This window comes from Onychostoma macrolepis, chromosome 07, assembly GCF_012432095.1.
Source record: "Onychostoma macrolepis isolate SWU-2019 chromosome 07, ASM1243209v1, whole genome shotgun sequence".
In the NCBI taxonomy this organism is placed as follows: domain Eukaryota; kingdom Metazoa; phylum Chordata; class Actinopteri; order Cypriniformes; family Cyprinidae; genus Onychostoma; species Onychostoma macrolepis.
In genome coordinates this window covers 45,112,811-45,132,451 of record NC_081161.1, presented here as the reverse complement: position 1 = coordinate 45,132,451, position 19,641 = coordinate 45,112,811, and the positions used below count along the sequence as shown (strand labels likewise).

Here is a 19,641-nt window from a genome sequence, read left to right as displayed (position 1 = left end):
CAGTACACCCACATACAAGTGAAATAATGTGGACGTTCTCTGTACCTATGATTTCCATAAATTAAGAGTGTGTTGTTGCTGTTGTCTTTTATTTGCATGTGTCATTGCGTTGAGTGCATAACGCTCATGACACAGCAGTGATACAGAATATGTTCCAAGTTTGAGAAAATATTGTTTAGTTTGGGATGAGGAAGCATGCTGTTGGTTGAAACTGTTGGAAGAAATTGTAACTGTTGCTGTTATCAAAACTGAAAGAAAATGAAAAACATGCAAATGTTGAGGGTTTTTCCTGTGAAGCCGCTGTGGAAATGCAATACTTCATTACAGAACATACAGATCCTCCAGTCTCTACCACATTCAAATTAACACATTTCCAGAGAATTACAGCAACAAAGACCAACACATACTGTAGAAGAAAAAAAGGAAAAACATGTGAACGAGGAAGAAGAATGCAAAGGGCTTTTGTTTAGAGTAATAAACAAATGATGAGATGCTGAACAAGAGCAGATAAAATAATCACATTGTTTAAAGCTAAAGACAGAAACATCAGACTCCGGACAGAAACACACAACCTCTAAAGTAAGAAAAGCGTATATGCTCATTCTTTAGCTAGAATTATACTTTGATATATTAATATTGTCTTAATAATTGTGCATGCTGAATTCCTGTTAAAATTGATTTTTAATTATCACTGAAATCATATTTTACACCAAAATCAATCAGTGAATATTTAACATCTGAGTTTTTCTATACTTTTTCCTTTTAGAAATGGATCAAACGCTATATTTCATTCTTCTTCTCATTGGTGAGTGTGCTTGTGGTTTTATTCATGGTTTATAGTTTTATAAGGTTTGACCCTGTTCTGAAAAGCATTAAAGCAAAGCCTCTCTTTCACAGCTCTCTGCTCCGTATCTGAATGTGTTCAGCGTCAGTATCGCTTTATAAATGAGAGGAAGAACTGGACTGAAGCTCAGAGATACTGCAGAGAGAATTACACAGATCTGGCCACCGCTGACAACATGAACGACATGAACGAGCTGAACGAGCTGAACGAGCTGAAGAAGAGCGTGAATAATGGACGTGTCTGGATTGGGCTGCAGAAGACGGGTCGTGATGAATGGCACTGGCCTTCAGGTGAACCTGTGCTCTATCTGAATTGGGGACCTGGACAACCAGAAGGCAGAGATTATTGTGCTATGATGCTGAATGGAAAATTTGAGGATTTGCCATGTAGTGATAACCGACATTTCATCTGCAACAACAGTGAGTACAGCTATTTAAAATCACAACAACCGTTAATTTATAGATGTACATTTAAAGATAAATTTTTAATTTTATTGTGAATATAGAACAGACTGTGTATATCTGTCACACTTTCAGTTTTGATACAGTTTCTGTATAGACACAATATTTTCCAGGGAAAAAAAACAACAACAACAACTTTATTTTATTTATTGATTTCTTTGTTGATTGGTTGTTTCTAAGGGTAATTTGTCACAATAAGAACCTGCAATTGAAGAGACTAAAGGAAAACAAAAAATCAGAGAGAAAGAGAGACTGGTATGGATCTAGTTGATGATAATCATAATAATTATTTGATAATAATCATAATGTTAATAATTACAGCGGAGATTAGAGGTGATACAGCTTGATGTTTGCAACCTTCAGTATATCAACAAACATTAATTTGTGCTTGTTGATTAAGTCTAGTCCATTAAAGGGGTGGTTGACTGTTTTTTTTTCTAGACTTGATTGTGTTTATGGGGTGCAGTCTAACGTGTGTTAATGCTTCGTTTGTTAAAAAACACATTATTTTTCACATAATTTACCTTTATTCCACACCGCTCTGTCCCTTCTCCTCTAAACGCGCTGATCATTTCCTGCTTTTATGAAGCCCCTCCCTCAGAAATACACGATGAGCTCTGATTGGTTAGCTGGCCCAATGTGTTGTGATTGGCTAAACCGCCTCTAGAGCGCGTCTGAACTAGTGATGGGAAGTTCGGATCATTTTACTGACTCGGACCTTTGAGTCTCGTTCAGCAAAATAAACAAATGCCCCTCAGCTCAGTGGCACAATGGCGTTGTCTATATCGCTTATCCCGACTGAGACGCAGAGGATATTAGTGAAGAGGATCGCACAGAACCTGTGCAAGCACGGCTTTTAATGGTAGGCCTAAGTTTTTTGTTTGTTGTTGTCTCATACTTTTAGATACGCTGTTATTTGTAAATGCTATTGCTTCTGTTAGATTTTAATATATGGTTTTATTCTGATTAAAGCTTTAATACAGTACGGCATCTGCACAAGCATCCATTTATAACACTTCTCATAGCTACAGTGTGTAAAAATAAGTGTATTCACTGAGCTGATGATCTGAATGAGAGAGAGAGAGAGAGAAAGATAAAGACAGAGAGAGATGCAGAGCAGGGCGATGCGAGTAACAATATTAACAACCGCTGCTAGAACATTGGTTTTGAAACTTGTGAATCCATTAGAATCGTTAGAAGACACAATCACGATTCATATATGAAGAGATTTTTACCCCTAGTTTTCTCTTCCTCTTCTCTAAAGCAGCGCAGCATGGCCTCGACCCCGGGGGCGGGGTTTATGTAAAAATTCTGGGTTCTTGACGTAACGGACCCGGGCAGTAACTGTAGTCCCTTACCAGTCGTTTTTGTAGGCATTAAACTGCCAGAATTTTAAGAGACGATGTCTCCGTTTGCATTTAACTTTCAGCTTCGTAACTTTGTGGATATTGTTTATGCTCAAACAGCAACATTACACACTAACTAATGTTAAAAAAGTTAAATTGCAATCAACCCCCCACCCCTTTAATACATAAAACAACTGTATTAATTTCTAAATGATTAATCTACTATCCAAGTACATTTTTTTCTGGGACTAGTTAACATTTTAGCTAAAGTGTAACAATGTCCTCTGTTTGACATTTCTCTCATCCGACTCTTTGTGTCTGAATCCAGTGTTCTAGAGAGACATAATGAACAAACAGAAAGAGCTTTAAAATCATCATGATGTTCCCAGATGTTAAATATGTTACATCTTTAAAATAATCCTGAATATATTGTGAATATTCAATATATCACTAGCTGTAGAATGAGCTAAAGTTGAATGACGTGTTTCTGATGTTTCCACCGCTGCTCCTGTTCACATCCAAACCGTAAAGCAGCGTAAGAATAATGAACAAACTGATTCATGAATCTGTTTCCATTTGTTTTCTTAAAGCAAACACAGGACTCATCTTTGTCAATCAGATGATGAACTGGAGAGACGCTCAGAGTTACTGCAGACAGAATAACACTGATCTGGTCAGTGTGAGGAACCAGAATGAGAGTCTACAGGTTCAGAAGATCATTAGTGATAGACAGTTATCTGGATCATGGATCTGGATCGGTCTGTTCAGAGTCAGAGACTCGTGGCAGTGGTCAGATCAGAGTGACTCCTCATTCAGATACTGGAAGTCTGGTGAACCTAATAATGCTGGAGGTGTTGAAAACTGTACAGCTGTCAGTCAGAATGCTCAGGGACGATGGATTGACGTCTCTTGCACCGATCAATATCCTTTTGTGTGTCATGAAGGTGAGCAGATCCTCACAAAACACACAATCCATCATCACCTCCAGATCTCTTAAAGTTGCTTCTACATGTCTGACATGACAAATTCATCCACAGAGTTTGTTCTGCATGTTGTGTTTGATCAGTCTCTCTCTAGTTTCTGCTTGTGTTCGTTTGGTTTCCAGATAAACTGATTGTGATCAGAGAGAGTCTGACGTGGTCTGAAGCTCTGAGATACTGCAGACAGAATCATGTGGATCTGGTCTCGGTTCATTCAGAAGAGATTCAGTATGAGGTGGTGAACGTGGTTAAACGGGCGTCTACTGCGGAGGTGTGGATGGGTTTACGTCACTCCTGCACGGTGGGCATCTGGTTCTGGGTGAGTGGAGAGACTGTGTGCTATCAGAACTGGGCTCCAGGGAACGGCACATCAGCGGAGGACTGTGAAGACGCAGTGAGATCTGGAGCAGTTCAGTCTGGAGGAGATCAGCGCTGGATCAGCCGTCCTGAACACCACAAACTCAACTTCATCTGCAGCAGATATTAAGAGAGAAAGGAGTAAAATGCTTGTGTGTTCACTTCCTTTAACTTCATTTTCATATATCAAGTAAATATTTTAAAAATTTCAGTCTCAGCAGGCTGTTGCACCTGAGGGTTAAAAAGGCAGAAAAGTTTTGCTCAGATGTTTGTTAATATAGTTCAAATATATTCAATCAGTAAGCTATTAATGTATGTTTTGTGTTTACTAACTCTTTCAACATGTGTGTGTGTGCATGCGTTTTTGTGACATATGAGGGCACAAATTTGTATAATGGCATTGTATGACATGGTTATTACAAGGAGAACGTGACTTATGAGGACATTGCCCCATGTCCCCATATTTCAAAAGGCTTATAAATCATACAGAATCATACAGTTTTTTTGAGAAAGTAAAAATGCACAAAGTTTACTGTAAGGGGTAGGTTTAGGTGTAGGGCGACAGAAAATACGCCAATGAAAGTCCCCACAGTTCACAAAAACAAACGTGTGTGTGTCATTTACTAACTTAGCATCATAGACTTACCATTAGATATACATTTATATTGTTCTCTATTTGGTATGAGATTGATGAAATTTCTTATTTGTGTTTTAAGGATCAGTGTATGTTGTTGCGGCAATGCGGCTACTTCTCTCTGATATTGAGTTTCATGTGTTAATCATGTTTTTAGATTAGAAATGTCTGGTTGAATATGAATCAGTGAGCACCAGCATTATGTGCCTCTGCTAAATTAAATATTGTTAATTATTAAAGGTGTTAAGTTTGGGTATAAAATAACAAGAATCCGTGTGCACTAAACATTAAAGAACGTGTCAGCAACAGCAGCTCAAATAAACTCTTGTACAACCAGTAATCTCATCTTTGACTGTTTTCCATCATCAGAATTATAAAATTCAACATGGTTTCAATCATAATTCATTAAGGACTATTAAGGCCAAAGTACACTTTGGTTTTTGCACATACAGCACACGAGGGTCCGCATACAGTGTGAATGATGCAAATCGCATACATGCATATTTTTGTAACTGTTGTGTATGCGCAGCTGTAGAAAATGATACTCCTTACTAAAGACATGGAACAACTACAGTGACAAAATAGCGGAGACTGCAACAACAACACCAGATGTCTGCATTGACAAATACTTGTGTGAGAGGTTTATGAGAGAGCTGTAACTTTAGATTAAAAGAGTGCAAAGACAATTTTATCGGTCATAAATTCTGGAGAAAAGCACATCAGATGCTGGACAAAGATGAAGCTTCTAGAGCACATATGTTTACTGCCTGCATTCGTACACGCTATCAAATGGAGTATACTTTGAAAGGCTACGCGTACAAAAAAGAAGTATCATTTTGGGCTTTAAGCTGTTTCCCAGTTTACATGCTGGATCCTTTAAAGGCTTCATTTGAAGGCTAAATGCAACACAACCCAAGGCCGTAACCATGTCTTGAACACTGAGGGGGACCAACTTGCATATATGTGTGCGTGTGTGTGTGTATATACATATTAGGGGTGGAAGGGTACACAGATATCACGGTTCAGTACATACCTCGGTTCGGGGGTCATGGTTCGATACGATTTCCGTACAACAGGAAAAAAAAAAAAAAAAAAATCTACTATGCTCGGTTTCTTTTCATCTATTTTGAACAGACAGTAGTGCAAATTTTTAAAAAAAATTCCACCTACATGTGAAAATACTAAATATTAATTCATTATGTTATATATATAAAATCTGTTTTGTTTTCATTGTGAGTGTACACAAATAAAAGCAGACCTTTATACAGTGATGCATTATTAATAAGACAATAAGTGCTTAAAGTTGATTCTGCTGGTATAAGGAAACATTTGAAGTGATCGCGCCGGAGCACGTGCACACGCACACACACACACACACACACACACACACACGTTCGTTTTTGTGAAAAGTGGGGACATCCCATAGGCGTAATGGTTTTTATACTGTACAAACTGTACGTGATATTGCCCTACACCAACCCTAAACCTAATCCTACCCCTTACAGGAGACTTTCTGCTATTTCAGATTTTCAATACACTCCATTCTGTGTGATTTATAAGCATTTTGAAAAGTGGGGACATGGGGTAATGTCCTGAAAAGTCAGCTTCTCCTTGTAATACCTGTCATACCCTTGTCATTATACAAATATATGTCCTGATTTGTCACAAAAACGTGCACACAAAAACCTGAGGTGGAAAGTAAGAAATTACATTTATTCGCATTACTGTAATTGAGTAGCTTTTTTGTGTACTTCTACTTTTTGAAGTAATTTTTAAAATCTGTAATTTAACTTTTACTTAAGTATATTTTGTTTGAAGTATTGTACTTCACTACATTTTATAATGTAATTTCTTAATGGGCAGGAGAACAAACTGGCGCTAAAATCAGAAGAAAGATGCAGACGGACAAGACAGGCGTTAACCCATTTGTGCCCAAATTTTTCTGAATGGTTTCATGCATATAGTCATGTTAATATTGTCACATGAACATTGTGAACATGTTCTGCATTTATTTTTCCCATGTTTTTTTTTTTTTTTTTTCTTGAAAATCATATTTGAATGTGGGCAAATATGTTGTATGTCAAATTTGAATAGGAGGAGAACATTTGGCATCTAACTCAAAATAACTGCTTTCAACAGATCAATCTTTATTCATGAACAAATTTATTATGTATAAAAGAACATTCGATGTGAACCCAAAAAAGCTGCGTCTAGCTAATCTCTTGAATATGAATACACAACAAACAACAAATCCATTTGTCTTAAAGTGGTGGAACATAGTGCAGAAATTTCAATGAAAATAAATATATAAAAATACATAAATATGTACAGTGCCCTCCAATAATATTGGCACCCATGGTAAATATAAGCAAAGGCGGCTGTGAAAATAAATCTGCATTGTTTATTCTTTTGATCTTTCATTCGAAAAATTCTAACCTCTCACTGAAGTAAAACAACTGAAAGTGTGTTTGTGTGTGTGTGTGGGGGATCTCATAGTGAAATAAATGCTTTCTCTAGTTCATGTTTGCCACAATTATTGGCACCCAATTATTGCATCGTCCTTTTCCCACACTCTGAGAAATAAAGGTACAAAAGCGGTCACTGGGGCGGTACCTTTTCAAAAGGTACATGTTTGTACCTAAAGGACCCATTTTGGTACCTTAAAGGTGCATATTAGTACTTAAAGTGTACATATTTGAACCTAATATGTACAAAAGTGTACCTTTGGAAAAGATACTGCCCCAGTGACAGCTTTTGTACCTTTATTTCTGAGAGTGCAAGATAACAGCTCTGAGTTTTCTCCTATAATGCCTGAAGAGTTTGGAGAACACCTGAGAAGAGATCAGAGACCATTCTCTCCAGATCCTTCAGATTCACAGCTCCATGTTGGTGGTGCTTCTCTTCAGTTCACCTCACTCATTTTCTGTAGGGTTCAGGTCAGAGTACTGGGACGGCCATGGCAGAAGCTTCATTTTGTGCTCAGTGACACATTTTTGTGTTGATTTTGATGTTTGTTTTGGATTACTGTCCTGATGGAAGATCCAACCATGGCCCATTGTAAGATTTCTAACAGAGGCAGTCAGGTTTAGATTTTTTTTATCAGTTGGCATTTATAATCCTGTGGAACAGGAAGTCATGGCTTAACAATTTCATGCTCCCAGTCATCCGGGTGTGCTAAAAAATGTAAATATGAATGGGAATATACTTCAGAGATATTTTACTCATAAGAATTTCTAGGGGTGCCAATAATTGTGGCCAACATGCATTGGAGAAAAAACAAACAAAAAAACATCATGAGATTTTCTCGCAACTTTCAATTGTTTTACTTCATTTTTTGGCAAATTTTTGGAATGAAAAATCAAAAACATAAACAATGCAAATTTATTTTCACAGCTGCCTTTGCTCAAATTTACCAATGGTGCCAATATTAATAGAGGGCACTGTACATTTTCTGAAGAAAATCTTTCCTTTTCTGAAGAAAATGTGAGTGGTGCTTGCCCTGGGAAAACTCGGCACTAGGCACTAATAGTAACTCTAATTATTTTAGCATAATGTTATCAACATGCTAACAACATGTTAATTGTGTTAACATTATGCTAACAACATGCTAACACAAGTAAATATTAAAACAAAATTAGCATGATTAACATTTTGCTAGCATGATGTTAACATGTTTTAAACAAGTTGTTAATGTGATTAGCATGATGCTAGCAACATACTAACATCATTAACATGTTAGTATTAAGTTAAGCATGATTAGCATGTTGCTAGCATGATGCTGCAAAGCTGTTTTAACAAGAAGGTAACATGAGTAGCATCATGCTAGCAACAGTATACCCCCATTTCCCCATGATACACACTGTAAAAAAAAACAAAAAACTAATTTTACTGTTATTTCAAATTACATTCAAAACTTAGTATAATTACAAACAATATCTGTAAATTAACAACTTGACTGTTATTTTAGGTACTATATCATTAAAGACAAATTACAGTATTTTTTATTTTTTATACAGGAAAATTACTGTATTATTTTTATAGTATTTTTGTGTTATTTTAAATTATGTTCAAAACTCTGTAAAATTACAAACAATATCTGTAAATTAACAACTTGACTGCTATTTTAAGTATTATTCCATTAATGACAAATTACAGTAATTCTCATTTTTATACAAAAACATTATTGGATTATTTATACAGTATTTTTTCAGTTTTCTTAAATTATGTACAAATTTACGTAAAATTACAAAAATAATCTGCAATTAAAAAAAATATGTAGTTCATTATATTAAAGTTTTATGTCCATTCTTTGTAATTTTAAAGTAAATCTTATTGGTTTTATATTTAGGTGTATTTTTACATTCAAATTCTGCAATTTTATATAGAATATTAATCAGCCTTAATCCACAAATCATGTAACCGTGCAATAAAAAATGTATTGCATTAAAAACGTTTCTCACGCGTCACCGGAAACACGGCATGTCGCAATCTGTGACGAAACCGGCGAGAGCCAATGAGCGTTTGATATCGCTGCCGTAAAACTTCTTGAAAAACTTCTTAACGGTAAATTTTGAATCTGTTACTATAGCTACAGAGGAAGGAGATACATATAATTTATGAATGGTTTGAATTTCCTCACACAAAGCATCACATGGATACCGAAGATTTGAATAAAAATAAAATACTTTTATGATCATTTTATTTAATGCTAGTGAATGACAGCATATTAATAAATGTATGTGCCCCATGTTAAAACCAAATTAATATTGCATGATACGTTTAATGTTCTCTCTCTCTCTCTATATATATATATGTGTTTAAAGATTCTAAAATTAGATATTTGTATTGAGAATAACATATAACATAAAATATAATTTAATTTAATGCAGTTGACTGATTTATTTATTTGCTTAATTTTGAAATTATATGTTTCATTCTGTTTTGACTTGTCATTTCAAAGATTAAGTTTAAACAATACTACACTTCATTAAAATATCTGTAATATGTTTATTGCAATATTATTCCATCATTGCCACACATGGCCCAGCTCTGGCTGAAAGGGTACATTGCCGACAGGAGGCCAGCTTGAGGCCACATTTGGGCCAAGATCGCTTGCTATGTGGGAAGGACCACACTGTTCATGATGGAACATCACTCTTAGGGCAACCTATACATTGTCTTTACTTTTGAATAACTAACATACAGATTGTCACTTTCTATGGTGAGAAGTTCATCATTTTCAGTTTACTTGTCTCATATCACAAATGCTATAAAGTCCTACTGCAGTCAGTATATATGCTATTAAATGAAAGTATGTAGACAAATTTTGTAACTTGCATGCAATTATGGCAGTATTTTTAAATAAGTGTTATGGTGGACAGAGGATTAACAGGCTGTGTAACACTGAAGGGCCAAATACAGAAAATACCATACAGTAGTTGTACAACTGGTGCTTCTAAAGGAAAGATCATGGATTTGTTAAAATACAAAAGGGTGCTTATTGGTCATGTATAACCGCACAAGTAGCCAAACGTATACACACACACACAAACACACGCGTACGTCTGGTTTGCTATCCTTGTGGGGACTCTCCATAGGCCTAATGCTTTTTCTACTGTACAGACCGTATATTCTATTGTCCTACACCAACCCTACACCTAAACCTACCCCTTACAGGAAACTACAGGCATTTTTAGATTTTCAAAAAAACTTCATTCTGTTTGATTTATTAGCTTGTTTACCCGTGGGGACCTCAGTTTAGGTCCCCACCATGACATGAGTCCCCATGAGTCTGTGTGTATTCAGGTTTAAGTCCCCACCTGAATAGAAATCAGGTACACACACACACACACACGCATACACACACACACACACACACGACTACCATGATTTTGCCAAGTAAGACCTGTTCCTAAATCAGCATATTTTTTTGATCCTGTCTGAAAACATAGTCCCTCTGGCCCTAAATCTAACTAAACCCTAAAATCAGAGGGAAATGACAGGTGGTGAACACTGAATAGCACAGATGCAATGTGAAATCACCATTTGATCAATTAATTAAATGTAACAGCCTACAAATAAAAATAAACAAATAAAAATACATATTTGTAATCTTTAATTAAGTTATTTGAATTAAGTTAACTGTAATCTTTTTTTTTTTTTTTTCCCCATAGTTGCAACGCTATTTGCTGTTGCTCAGTGTTGCTTTGAGCTGATTGGTTAAGCTGACTGTCACTCAGGAATCTGGCCAATGACTAGGGCCGTTTTCCCGCTCAAATTTGAATATACACTTTCACAGCAGTGTCAGTGTTGCCAACTAATTTTCAGAGAAAGTTGCTAAAGGAAGGTCAATTTGTTGCTAGAAGTTGATAAATGACGTTGTGATGTCATTGCGCGATGACGTCATTGCGTAATCACGCCGCAAAATTGTGTCACAACATCAAATCTCAGCAAAAATATATATTTTATATATGTTAATTTAGATTTGTTTGTACAATAATATGCATAATATAATATTAAAATATAAATAACTGTATTTTAAAAAACATTGAATTGTTGAACACACATTTTTGAATGATTACAATTTAAGGTTTTGTTTTTTTTAATAGCTAGTAAACTAGTAATATAACACATTCACAACAATTATGCTTTAAGCAGTGTATTAGTAGTTAGTGTGCTACACTCCAAGAAAAGGCTGTAAAAATAGGGCACAATCTTAATGTTAATATGAAAGAATTTTACGTATTGGTTTTTTACCTGCATTTTAAATTACGCATTGTGTTTTCGGGTTACAGGGTTACAATGGAAAATTACTAGTAGCCTATATTCCATTTTTCTTACAGCATACTAACTGATCAACAATCGCAAGTATAAGCTATAACAAAGTGTAGCCTATCATAAATGAACAATTATTCAATTATTCAGTTGTTATTATTATTATATTGAAGAAATGCAAATAGCAGCTAATTCAATTCAATTCAATTCAATGTGTGTACTGCTAGGCATCTTTGGTTTTCTTTTTGTGTAATTTGGATGGAAAATTTGTGTCTTTTTATTGTCTGAGTCACTTATCAAAAGTTGCTAAAAGTTGCCAAATAAATTTTTAAAAATTGCTAAATTTGTTGCTAGGTGCTTTTGGAAGAAAAAGTTGCTAGGGTAGTCTTGAAAATTGCTAAATTGGCAACACTGCCGCTGCTGCCCGTCTTCTGCAGTCTGCTGCGGTCGCTCCTCTAGTAATGGCTTTTATATGTATTATCTAAGTGTTAAATTCATATTTTGAGTGAGTTTGTGTTGTGGGATGACGATTGAGAACGAATAAACGACATATCACCACTGATTGGCTGATGTAAATTCTTAAAAAGGAAAGGGAAATTCTGCAGCAGAGGTGCATTAAATTCAACAGTTGTCATAACAGAGTGTATATTTCATTATCTATGAATTCAAAATGCCATTCATTCTCTATATTTAGATTAGTTTCCTGCTCTTGTAATTCATAGCCTATGTAAATACATTTACACAATATTCACCTTTTTTGTGCTATATTCTGTAGCTTCTGCTGTTCTTGCAGTGTAAAAATGGTATAAGTGAATGTGGATGTGAATTTTAGTATTAAAAAAAGGAACCTTTTTATCTGGTTTGACCCCTTGTCTAGTCAGTCATTGCAGCGCTGGGGGTCCTTATATGCATGTTGATCAGTGTAAAAAAAAAAAAAAAAAAAAACGAGAGAGAAAAAGATTAAAGAGAAAGAGGTTAAAGTAGCTTTTCAAGCATGATTTGTAACTCCAGTGAATGCAATTTTGTTATATAAATTGAAATTATATGAAGAGAGAACAACAGTACACCCACATACAAGTGAAATAATGTGGACGTTCTCTGTACCTATGATTTCCATAAATTAAGAGTGTGTTGTTGCTGTTGTGTTTTATTTGCATGTGTCATTACGTTGAGTGCATAACGCTCATGACACAGCAGTGATACAGAATATGTTCAAGTTTGAGAAAATATTGTTTAGTTTGGGATGAGGAAACATGCTGTTGGTTGAAACTGTTGGAAGAAATTGTAACTGTTGCTGTTATCAAAACTGAAAGAAAATGGAAAACAAAACTGCAAATGTTGAGGGTTTTTCCTGTGAAGCCGCTGTGGAAATGCAATACTTCATTACAGAACATACAGATCCTCCAGTCTCTACCACATTCAAATGAACACATTTCCAGAGAATTACAGCAACAAAGACCAACACATACTGTAGAAGAAAAAAAGGAAAAACATGTGAACGAGGAAGAAGAATGCAAAGGGCTTTTGTTTAGAGTAATAAACAAATGATGAGATGCTGAACAAGAGCAGATAAAATAATCACATTGTTTAAAGCTAAAGACAGAAACACACAACCTCTAAAGTAAGAAAAGCGTATATGCTCATTCTTTAGCTAGAATTACACTTTGATATATTAATATTGTCTTAATAATTGTGCATGCTGAATTCCTGTTAAAATTGATTTTTAATTATCACTGAAATCATATTTTACACCAAAATCAATCAGTGAATATTTAACATCTGAGTTTTTCTATACTTTTTCCTTTTAGAAATGGATCAAACGCTATATTTCATTCTTCTTCTCATTGGTGAGTGTGTTTGTGGTTTTATTCATGGTTTATAGTTTTATAAGGTTTGATCATGTTCTGAAAAGCATTAAAGCAAAGCCTCTCTTTCACAGCTCTCTGCTCCGTATCTGAATGTGTTCAGCGTCAGTATCGCTTTATAAATGAGAGGAAGACCTGGACTGAAGCTCAGAGATACTGCAGAGAGAAATACACAGATCTGGCCACCGCTGACAACATGAACGACATGAACGAGCTGAACGAGCTGAAGAAGAGCGTGAATAATGGACGTGTCTGGATTGGGCTGCAGAAGACGGGTCGTGATGAATGGCACTGGTCTTCAGGTGAACCTGTGCTCTATCTGAACTGGGGACCTAAACAACCAGAAGGCAGAGATTATTGTGCTATGATGTGGAATGGAAAATTTGAGGATTTGCGATGTAGTGATAACCGACATTTCATCTGCAACAACAGTGAGTGCAGCTATTTAAAATCACAACTTATATTTTTATATTCTTACAATTTATAGATGTACATTTAAAGATTAATTTTTAATTTTATTGTGAATATAGAACAGACTGTGTATATCTGTCACACTTTCAGTTTTGATACAGTTTCTGTATAGACACAATATTTTCCAGGGGAAAAAAAAAACAACAACAACAACTTTATTTTATTTATTGATTTCTTTGTTGATTGGTTGTTTCTAAGGGTAATTTGTCACAATAAGAACCTGCAATTGAAGAGACTAAAGGAAAACAAAAAATCAGAGAGAAAGAGAGACTGGTATGGATCTAGTTGATGATAATCATAATAATTATTTGATAATAATCATAATGTTAATAATTACAGCGGAGATTAGAGGTGATACAGCTTGATGTTTGCAACCTTCAGTATATCAACAAACATTAATTTGTGCTTGTTGATTAAGTCTAGTCCATTAAAGGGGTGGTTGACTGTTTTTTTCTAGACTTGACTGTGTTTATGGGATGCAGTCTAACATGTGTTAACGCTTAGTTTGTTAAAAAACACATTATTTTTCACATAATTTACCTTTATTCCACACCACTCTGTCCCTTCTCCTCTAAACGCGCTGATCATTTCCTGCTTTTATGAAGCCCCTCCCTCAGAAATACATGATGAGCTCTGATTGGTTAGCTGGCCCAATGTGTTGTGATTGGCTAAACCGCCTCTAGAGCGCATCTGAACTAGTGATGGGAAGTTCGGATCATTTTACTGACTCGGACCTTTGAGTCTCGTTCAGCAAAATGAACGAATCTTTTTGAGTCATTTTGTTCATTTCGTTCATTTTAGCAAAATATAATTAAAATGTTACGTGCTACTTCCCTAACACATCTACTACTTATGCAAACGTTGATCACACTACAAACAATACAAAACTAATGCTATAAGAAACAGAAAGATTAATTCATTGTTTACCTGGGTCTTGATTAGCTCACCTCACCTCTTGTCTGACAAGTCTTTGGGTTTGAGTCGTTCGTTCATCACGTGACAGCCTCATAAGCTAAACCTATGCAGTCAGAGCCGGAAAGAGAATTGATTAGTTCGTCTCCCGAGTCTTTCGAGTCGTTCATTCTTTTGTCACGTGACGTGACAGCATTGGACAAATAAATTAGTTAATTTACAAGCTTCCTTACAAACGGGTGCATAGTTGTTGTTATTATTATTATTATTATTTACTCTTACAGTTACGTGATGTGTTTCTGGTCTCAAATTGTAGCTTTTTAATTACAGTTTATAAATGTGAATTTCTGTCATGATTCTTTTCCATAACACTGAATGTGGTAACAAAGGTAATAAACTAAAGAGTTGGTTTATTATTATTAAGTATTTTCCCCTCAGACTGAATAGGTGTAGCTTATGAGGCTGTCACGTGATGAACGAACGACTCAAATCCGAAGACTCGAAACAGGTGAACTAATTCAGTGCAGAACCTATAGGATGTTGAGAATGCGCGACTGAACGAATCACTCTCCGAGACGACTCGTTATTCCCGAGTCACATTAAAGATTCGTTCAAAAAGAACGAATCGTTCAAGAACGACCCATCACTAGTCTTAACGTCCCGCCCCTCAGCTCAGTGGCACAATGGCGTTGTCTATATCGCTTATCCCGACTGAGACGCAGAGGATATTAGTGAAGAGGATCGCGCAGAACCTGTGCAAGCACGGCTTTTAATGGTAGGCCTAAGTTTTTTGTTTGTTGTTGTCTCATACTTTTAGATACGCTGTTATTTGTAAATGCTATTGCTTCTGTTAGATTTTAATATATGGTTTTATTCTGATTAAAGCTTTAATACAGTACGGCATCTGCACAAGCATCCATTTATAACGCTTCTCATAGCTACAGTGTGTAAAAATAAGTGTATTCACTGAGCTGATGATCTGAATGAGAGAGAGAGAGAGAGAAAGATAAAGACAGAGAGAGATGCAGAGCAGAGCGTGTGCAGAGCAGGGTGATGCGAGTAACAATATTAAGAACCGCTGCTAGAACATTGGTTTTGAAACTTGTGAATCCATTGGAATCGTTAGAAGACACAATCACGATTCATATATGAAGAGATTTTTACCCCTAGTTTTCTCTTCCTCTTCTCTAAAGCAGTGCAGCATGGCCTCGACCCCGGGGGCGGGGTTTATGTAAAAATTCTGTGTTCTTGACGTAACGGACCCGGGCAGTAACTGTAGTCCCTTACCAGTCGTTTTTGTAGGCATTAAACTGCCAGAATTTTAAGAGACGATGTCTCCGTTTGCATTTAACTTTCAGCTTCGTAACTTTGTGGATATTGTTTATGCTCAAACAGCAACATTACACACTAACTAATGTTAAAAAAGTTAAATTGCAATCAACCCCCCACCCCTTTAATACATAAAACAACTGTATTAATTTCTAAATGATTAATCTACTGTCCAAGTACATTTTTTTCTGGGACTAGTTAACATTTTAGCTAAAGTGTAACAATGTCCTCTGTTTGACATTTCTCTCATCCGACTCTTTGTGTCTGAATCCAGTGTTCTAGAGAGACATAATGAACAAACAGAAAGAGCTTTAAAATCATCATGATGTTCCCAGATGTTAAATATGTTACATCTTTAAAATAATCCTGAATATATTGTGAATATTCAATATATCACTGGCTGTAGAATGAGCTAAAGTTGAATGACGTGTTTCTGATGTTTCCACCGCTGCTCCTGTTCACATCCAAACCGTAAAGCAGCGTAAGAATAATGAACAAACTGATTCATGAATCTGTTTCCATTTGTTTTCTTAAAGCAAACACAGGACTCATCTTTGTCAATCAGAGGATGAACTGGAGAGACGCTCAGAGTTACTGCAGACAGAATCACATTGATCTGGTCAGTGTGAGGAACCAGAATGAGAGTCTACAGGTTCAGAAGATCATTAGTGATAGACAGTCATCTGGATCACATGTCTGGATCGGTCTGTTCAGAGTCAGAGACTCATGGCAGTGGTCAGATCAGAGTAACTCCTCATTCAGATACTGGAAGTCTGGTGAACCTAATAATGCTGGAGGTGTTGAAAACTGTACAGCTGTCAGTCAGAATGCTCAGGGACGATGGATTGACGTCTCTTGCACCGATCAATATCCTTTTGTGTGTCATGAAGGTGAGCAGATCCTCACAAAACACACACAATCCATCATCACCTCCAGATCTCTTAAAGTTGCTGCTACATGTCTGACATGACAAATTCATCCACAGAGTTTGTTCTGCATGTTGTGTTTGATCAGTCTCTCTCTAGTTTCTGCTTGTGTTTGTTTGGTTTCCAGATAAACTGATTGTGATCAGAGAGAGTCTGACGTGGTCTGAAGCTCTGAGATACTGCAGACAGAATCATGTGGATCTGGTCTCGGTTCATTCAGAAGAGATTCAGCATGAGGTGGAGAACGTGGTTAAACGGGCGTCTACTGCGGAGGTGTGGATGGGTTTACGTTACTCTCGTATTTTGGGCATCTGGTTCTGGGTGAGTGGAGAGACTGTGTGCTATCAGAACTGGGCTCCAGGGAACGGCACATCAGCGGAGGACTGTGAAGACGCAGTGAGATCTGGAGCAGTTCAGTCTGGAGGAGATCAGCGCTGGATCAGCCGTCCTGAACACCACAAACTCAACTTCATCTGCAGCAGATATTAAGAGTGAAAGGAGTAAAATGCTTGTGTGTTCACTTCCTTTAACTTCATTTTCATATATCAAGTAAATATTTTAACAATTTCAGTCTCAGCAGGCTGTTGCACCTGAGGGTTAAAAAGGCAGAAAAGTTTTGCTCAGATGTTTGTTAATATAGTTCAAATATATTCAATCAGTAAGCTATTAATGTATGTTTTGTGTTTACTAACTCTTTCAACATGTGTGTGTGTGTGCGTGCGTGCTTTTGTGACATATGAGGACACAAATTTGTATAATGGCATTGTATGACATGGTTATTACAAGGAGAAGGTGACTTATGAGGACATTGCCCCATGTCCCCATATTTCAAAAGGCTTATAAATCATACAGAATCATACAGTTTTTTTGAGAAAGTAAAAATGCACAAAGTTTACTGTAAGGGGTAGGTTTAGGTGTAGGGCGACAGAAAATACGCCAATGAAAGTCCCCACAGTTCACAAAAACAAACGTGTGTGTGTCATTTACTAACTTAGCATCATAGACTTACCATTAGATATACATTTATATTGTTCTCTATTTGGTATGAGATTGATGAAATTTCTTATTTGTGTTTTAAGGATCAGTGTATGTTGTTGCGGCAATGCGGCTACTTCTCTCTGATATTGAGTTTCATGTGTTAATCATGTTTTTAGATTAGAAATGTCTGGTTGAATATGAATCAGTGAGCACCAGCATTATGTGCCTCTGCTAAATTAAATATTGTTAATTATTAAAGGTGTTAAGTTTGGGTATAAAATAACAAGAATCCGTGTGCACTAAACATTAAAGAACGTGTCAGCAACAGCAGCTCAAATAAACTCTTGTACAACCAGTAATCTCATCTTTGACTGTTTTCCATCATCAGAATTATAAAATTCAATATGGTTTCTATCATAATTCATTAAGGACTATTAAGGCCAAAGTACACTTTGGTTTTTGCACATACAGAACACGAGGGTCCGCATACAGTGTGAATGATGCAAATCGCATACATGCATATACTGTAACATTCGATTTTTGTAACTGTTGTGTATGCGCAGCTGTAGAAAATGATACTCCTTACTAAAGACATGGAACAACTACAGTGACAAAATAGCGGAGACTGCAACAACAACACCAGATGTCTGCATTGACAAATACTTGTGTGAGATGTTTATGAGAGAGCTGTAACTTTAGATTAAAAGAGTGCAAAGACAATTTTATCGGTCATAACTTCTGGAGAAAAGCACATCAGATGCTGGACAAAGATGAAGCTTCTAGAGCACATATGTTTACTGCCTGCATTCGTACACGCTATCAAATGGAGTATACTTTGAAAGGCTACGCGTACAAAAAAGAAGTATCATTTTGGGCTTTAAGCTGTTTCCCAGTTTACATGCTGGATCCTTTAAAGGCTTCATTTGAAGGCTAAATGCAACACAACCCAAGGCCGTAACCATGTCTTGAACACTGAGGGGGACCAACTTGCATATATGTGTGCGTGTGTGTGTGTATATACATATTAGGGGTGGAAGGGTACACAGATATCACGGTTCAGTACATACCTCGGTTCGGGGTCATGGTTCGATACGATTTCCGTACAACAGGAAAAAAAAAAAAAAAAAAATCTACTATGCTCGGTTTCTTTTCATCTATTTTGAACAGACAGTAGTGCAAATTTTTAAAAAAAATTCCACCTACATGTGAAAATACTAAATATTAATTCATTATGTTATATATATAAAATCTGTTTTGTTTTCATTGTGAGTGTACACAAATAAAAGCAGACCTTTATACAGTGATGCATTATTAATAAGACAATAAGTGCTTAAAGTTGATTCTGCTGGTATAAGGAAACATTTGAAGTGATCGCGCCGGAGCACGTGCACACGCACGCACACACACACACACACACACGTTCGTTTTTGTGAAAAGTGGGGACATCCCATAGGCGTAATGGTTTTTATACTGTACAAACTGTACGTGATATTGCCCTACACCAACCCTAAACCTAATCCTACCCCTTACAGGAGACTTTCTGCTATTTCAGATTTTCATTACACTCCATTCTGTGTGATTTATAAGCATTTTGAAAAGTGGGGACATGGGGTAATGTCCTGAAAAGTCAGCTTCTCCTTGTAATACCTGTCATACCCTTGTCATTATACAAATATATGTCCTGATTTGTCACAAAAATGTGCACACAAAAACCTGAGGTGGAAAGTAAGAAATTACATTTATTCGCATTACTGTAATTGAGTA

General features: G+C 36.2%; 2 protein-coding genes across 5 annotated transcripts; both read left to right on the top strand.

Moving 5' to 3' along the window:
* The first annotated feature begins 77 nt into the window (after nt 1–77).
* Nucleotides 78–5,771, top strand: LOC131544438 (macrophage mannose receptor 1-like). 3 transcript variants are annotated; one of them, XM_058782628.1, is made up of 5 exons: nt 78–579; nt 767–805; nt 898–1,263; nt 3,242–3,595; nt 3,757–5,771. In XM_058782628.1, exons 2-5 carry the CDS (start codon nt 769–771, stop codon nt 4,116–4,118), a joined length of 1,119 nt encoding a protein of 372 aa, XP_058638611.1. In that variant the 5' UTR covers nt 78–579; nt 767–768; the 3' UTR covers nt 4,119–5,771. The 3 variants fall into 3 exon arrangements, with proteins under 3 accessions (XP_058638611.1, XP_058638612.1, XP_058638610.1); XM_058782629.1 differs by adding an exon at nt 3,689–3,693 and having other exon boundaries at nt 78–805; nt 3,729–5,771; XM_058782627.1 differs by having other exon boundaries at nt 78–805.
* A 6,216-nt stretch (nt 5,772–11,987) lies between these two features.
* Nucleotides 11,988–18,900, top strand: LOC131544228 (macrophage mannose receptor 1-like). 2 transcript variants are annotated; one of them, XM_058782281.1, is made up of 5 exons: nt 11,988–13,017; nt 13,205–13,243; nt 13,336–13,692; nt 16,510–16,863; nt 17,027–18,900. In XM_058782281.1, exons 2-5 carry the CDS (start codon nt 13,207–13,209, stop codon nt 17,386–17,388), a joined length of 1,110 nt encoding a protein of 369 aa, XP_058638264.1. In that variant the 5' UTR covers nt 11,988–13,017; nt 13,205–13,206; the 3' UTR covers nt 17,389–18,900. The 2 variants fall into 2 exon arrangements, with proteins under 2 accessions (XP_058638264.1, XP_058638263.1); XM_058782280.1 differs by lacking the exon at nt 11,988–13,017 and having other exon boundaries at nt 13,028–13,243.
* The last annotated feature ends 741 nt before the right edge of the window (nt 18,901–19,641 follow it).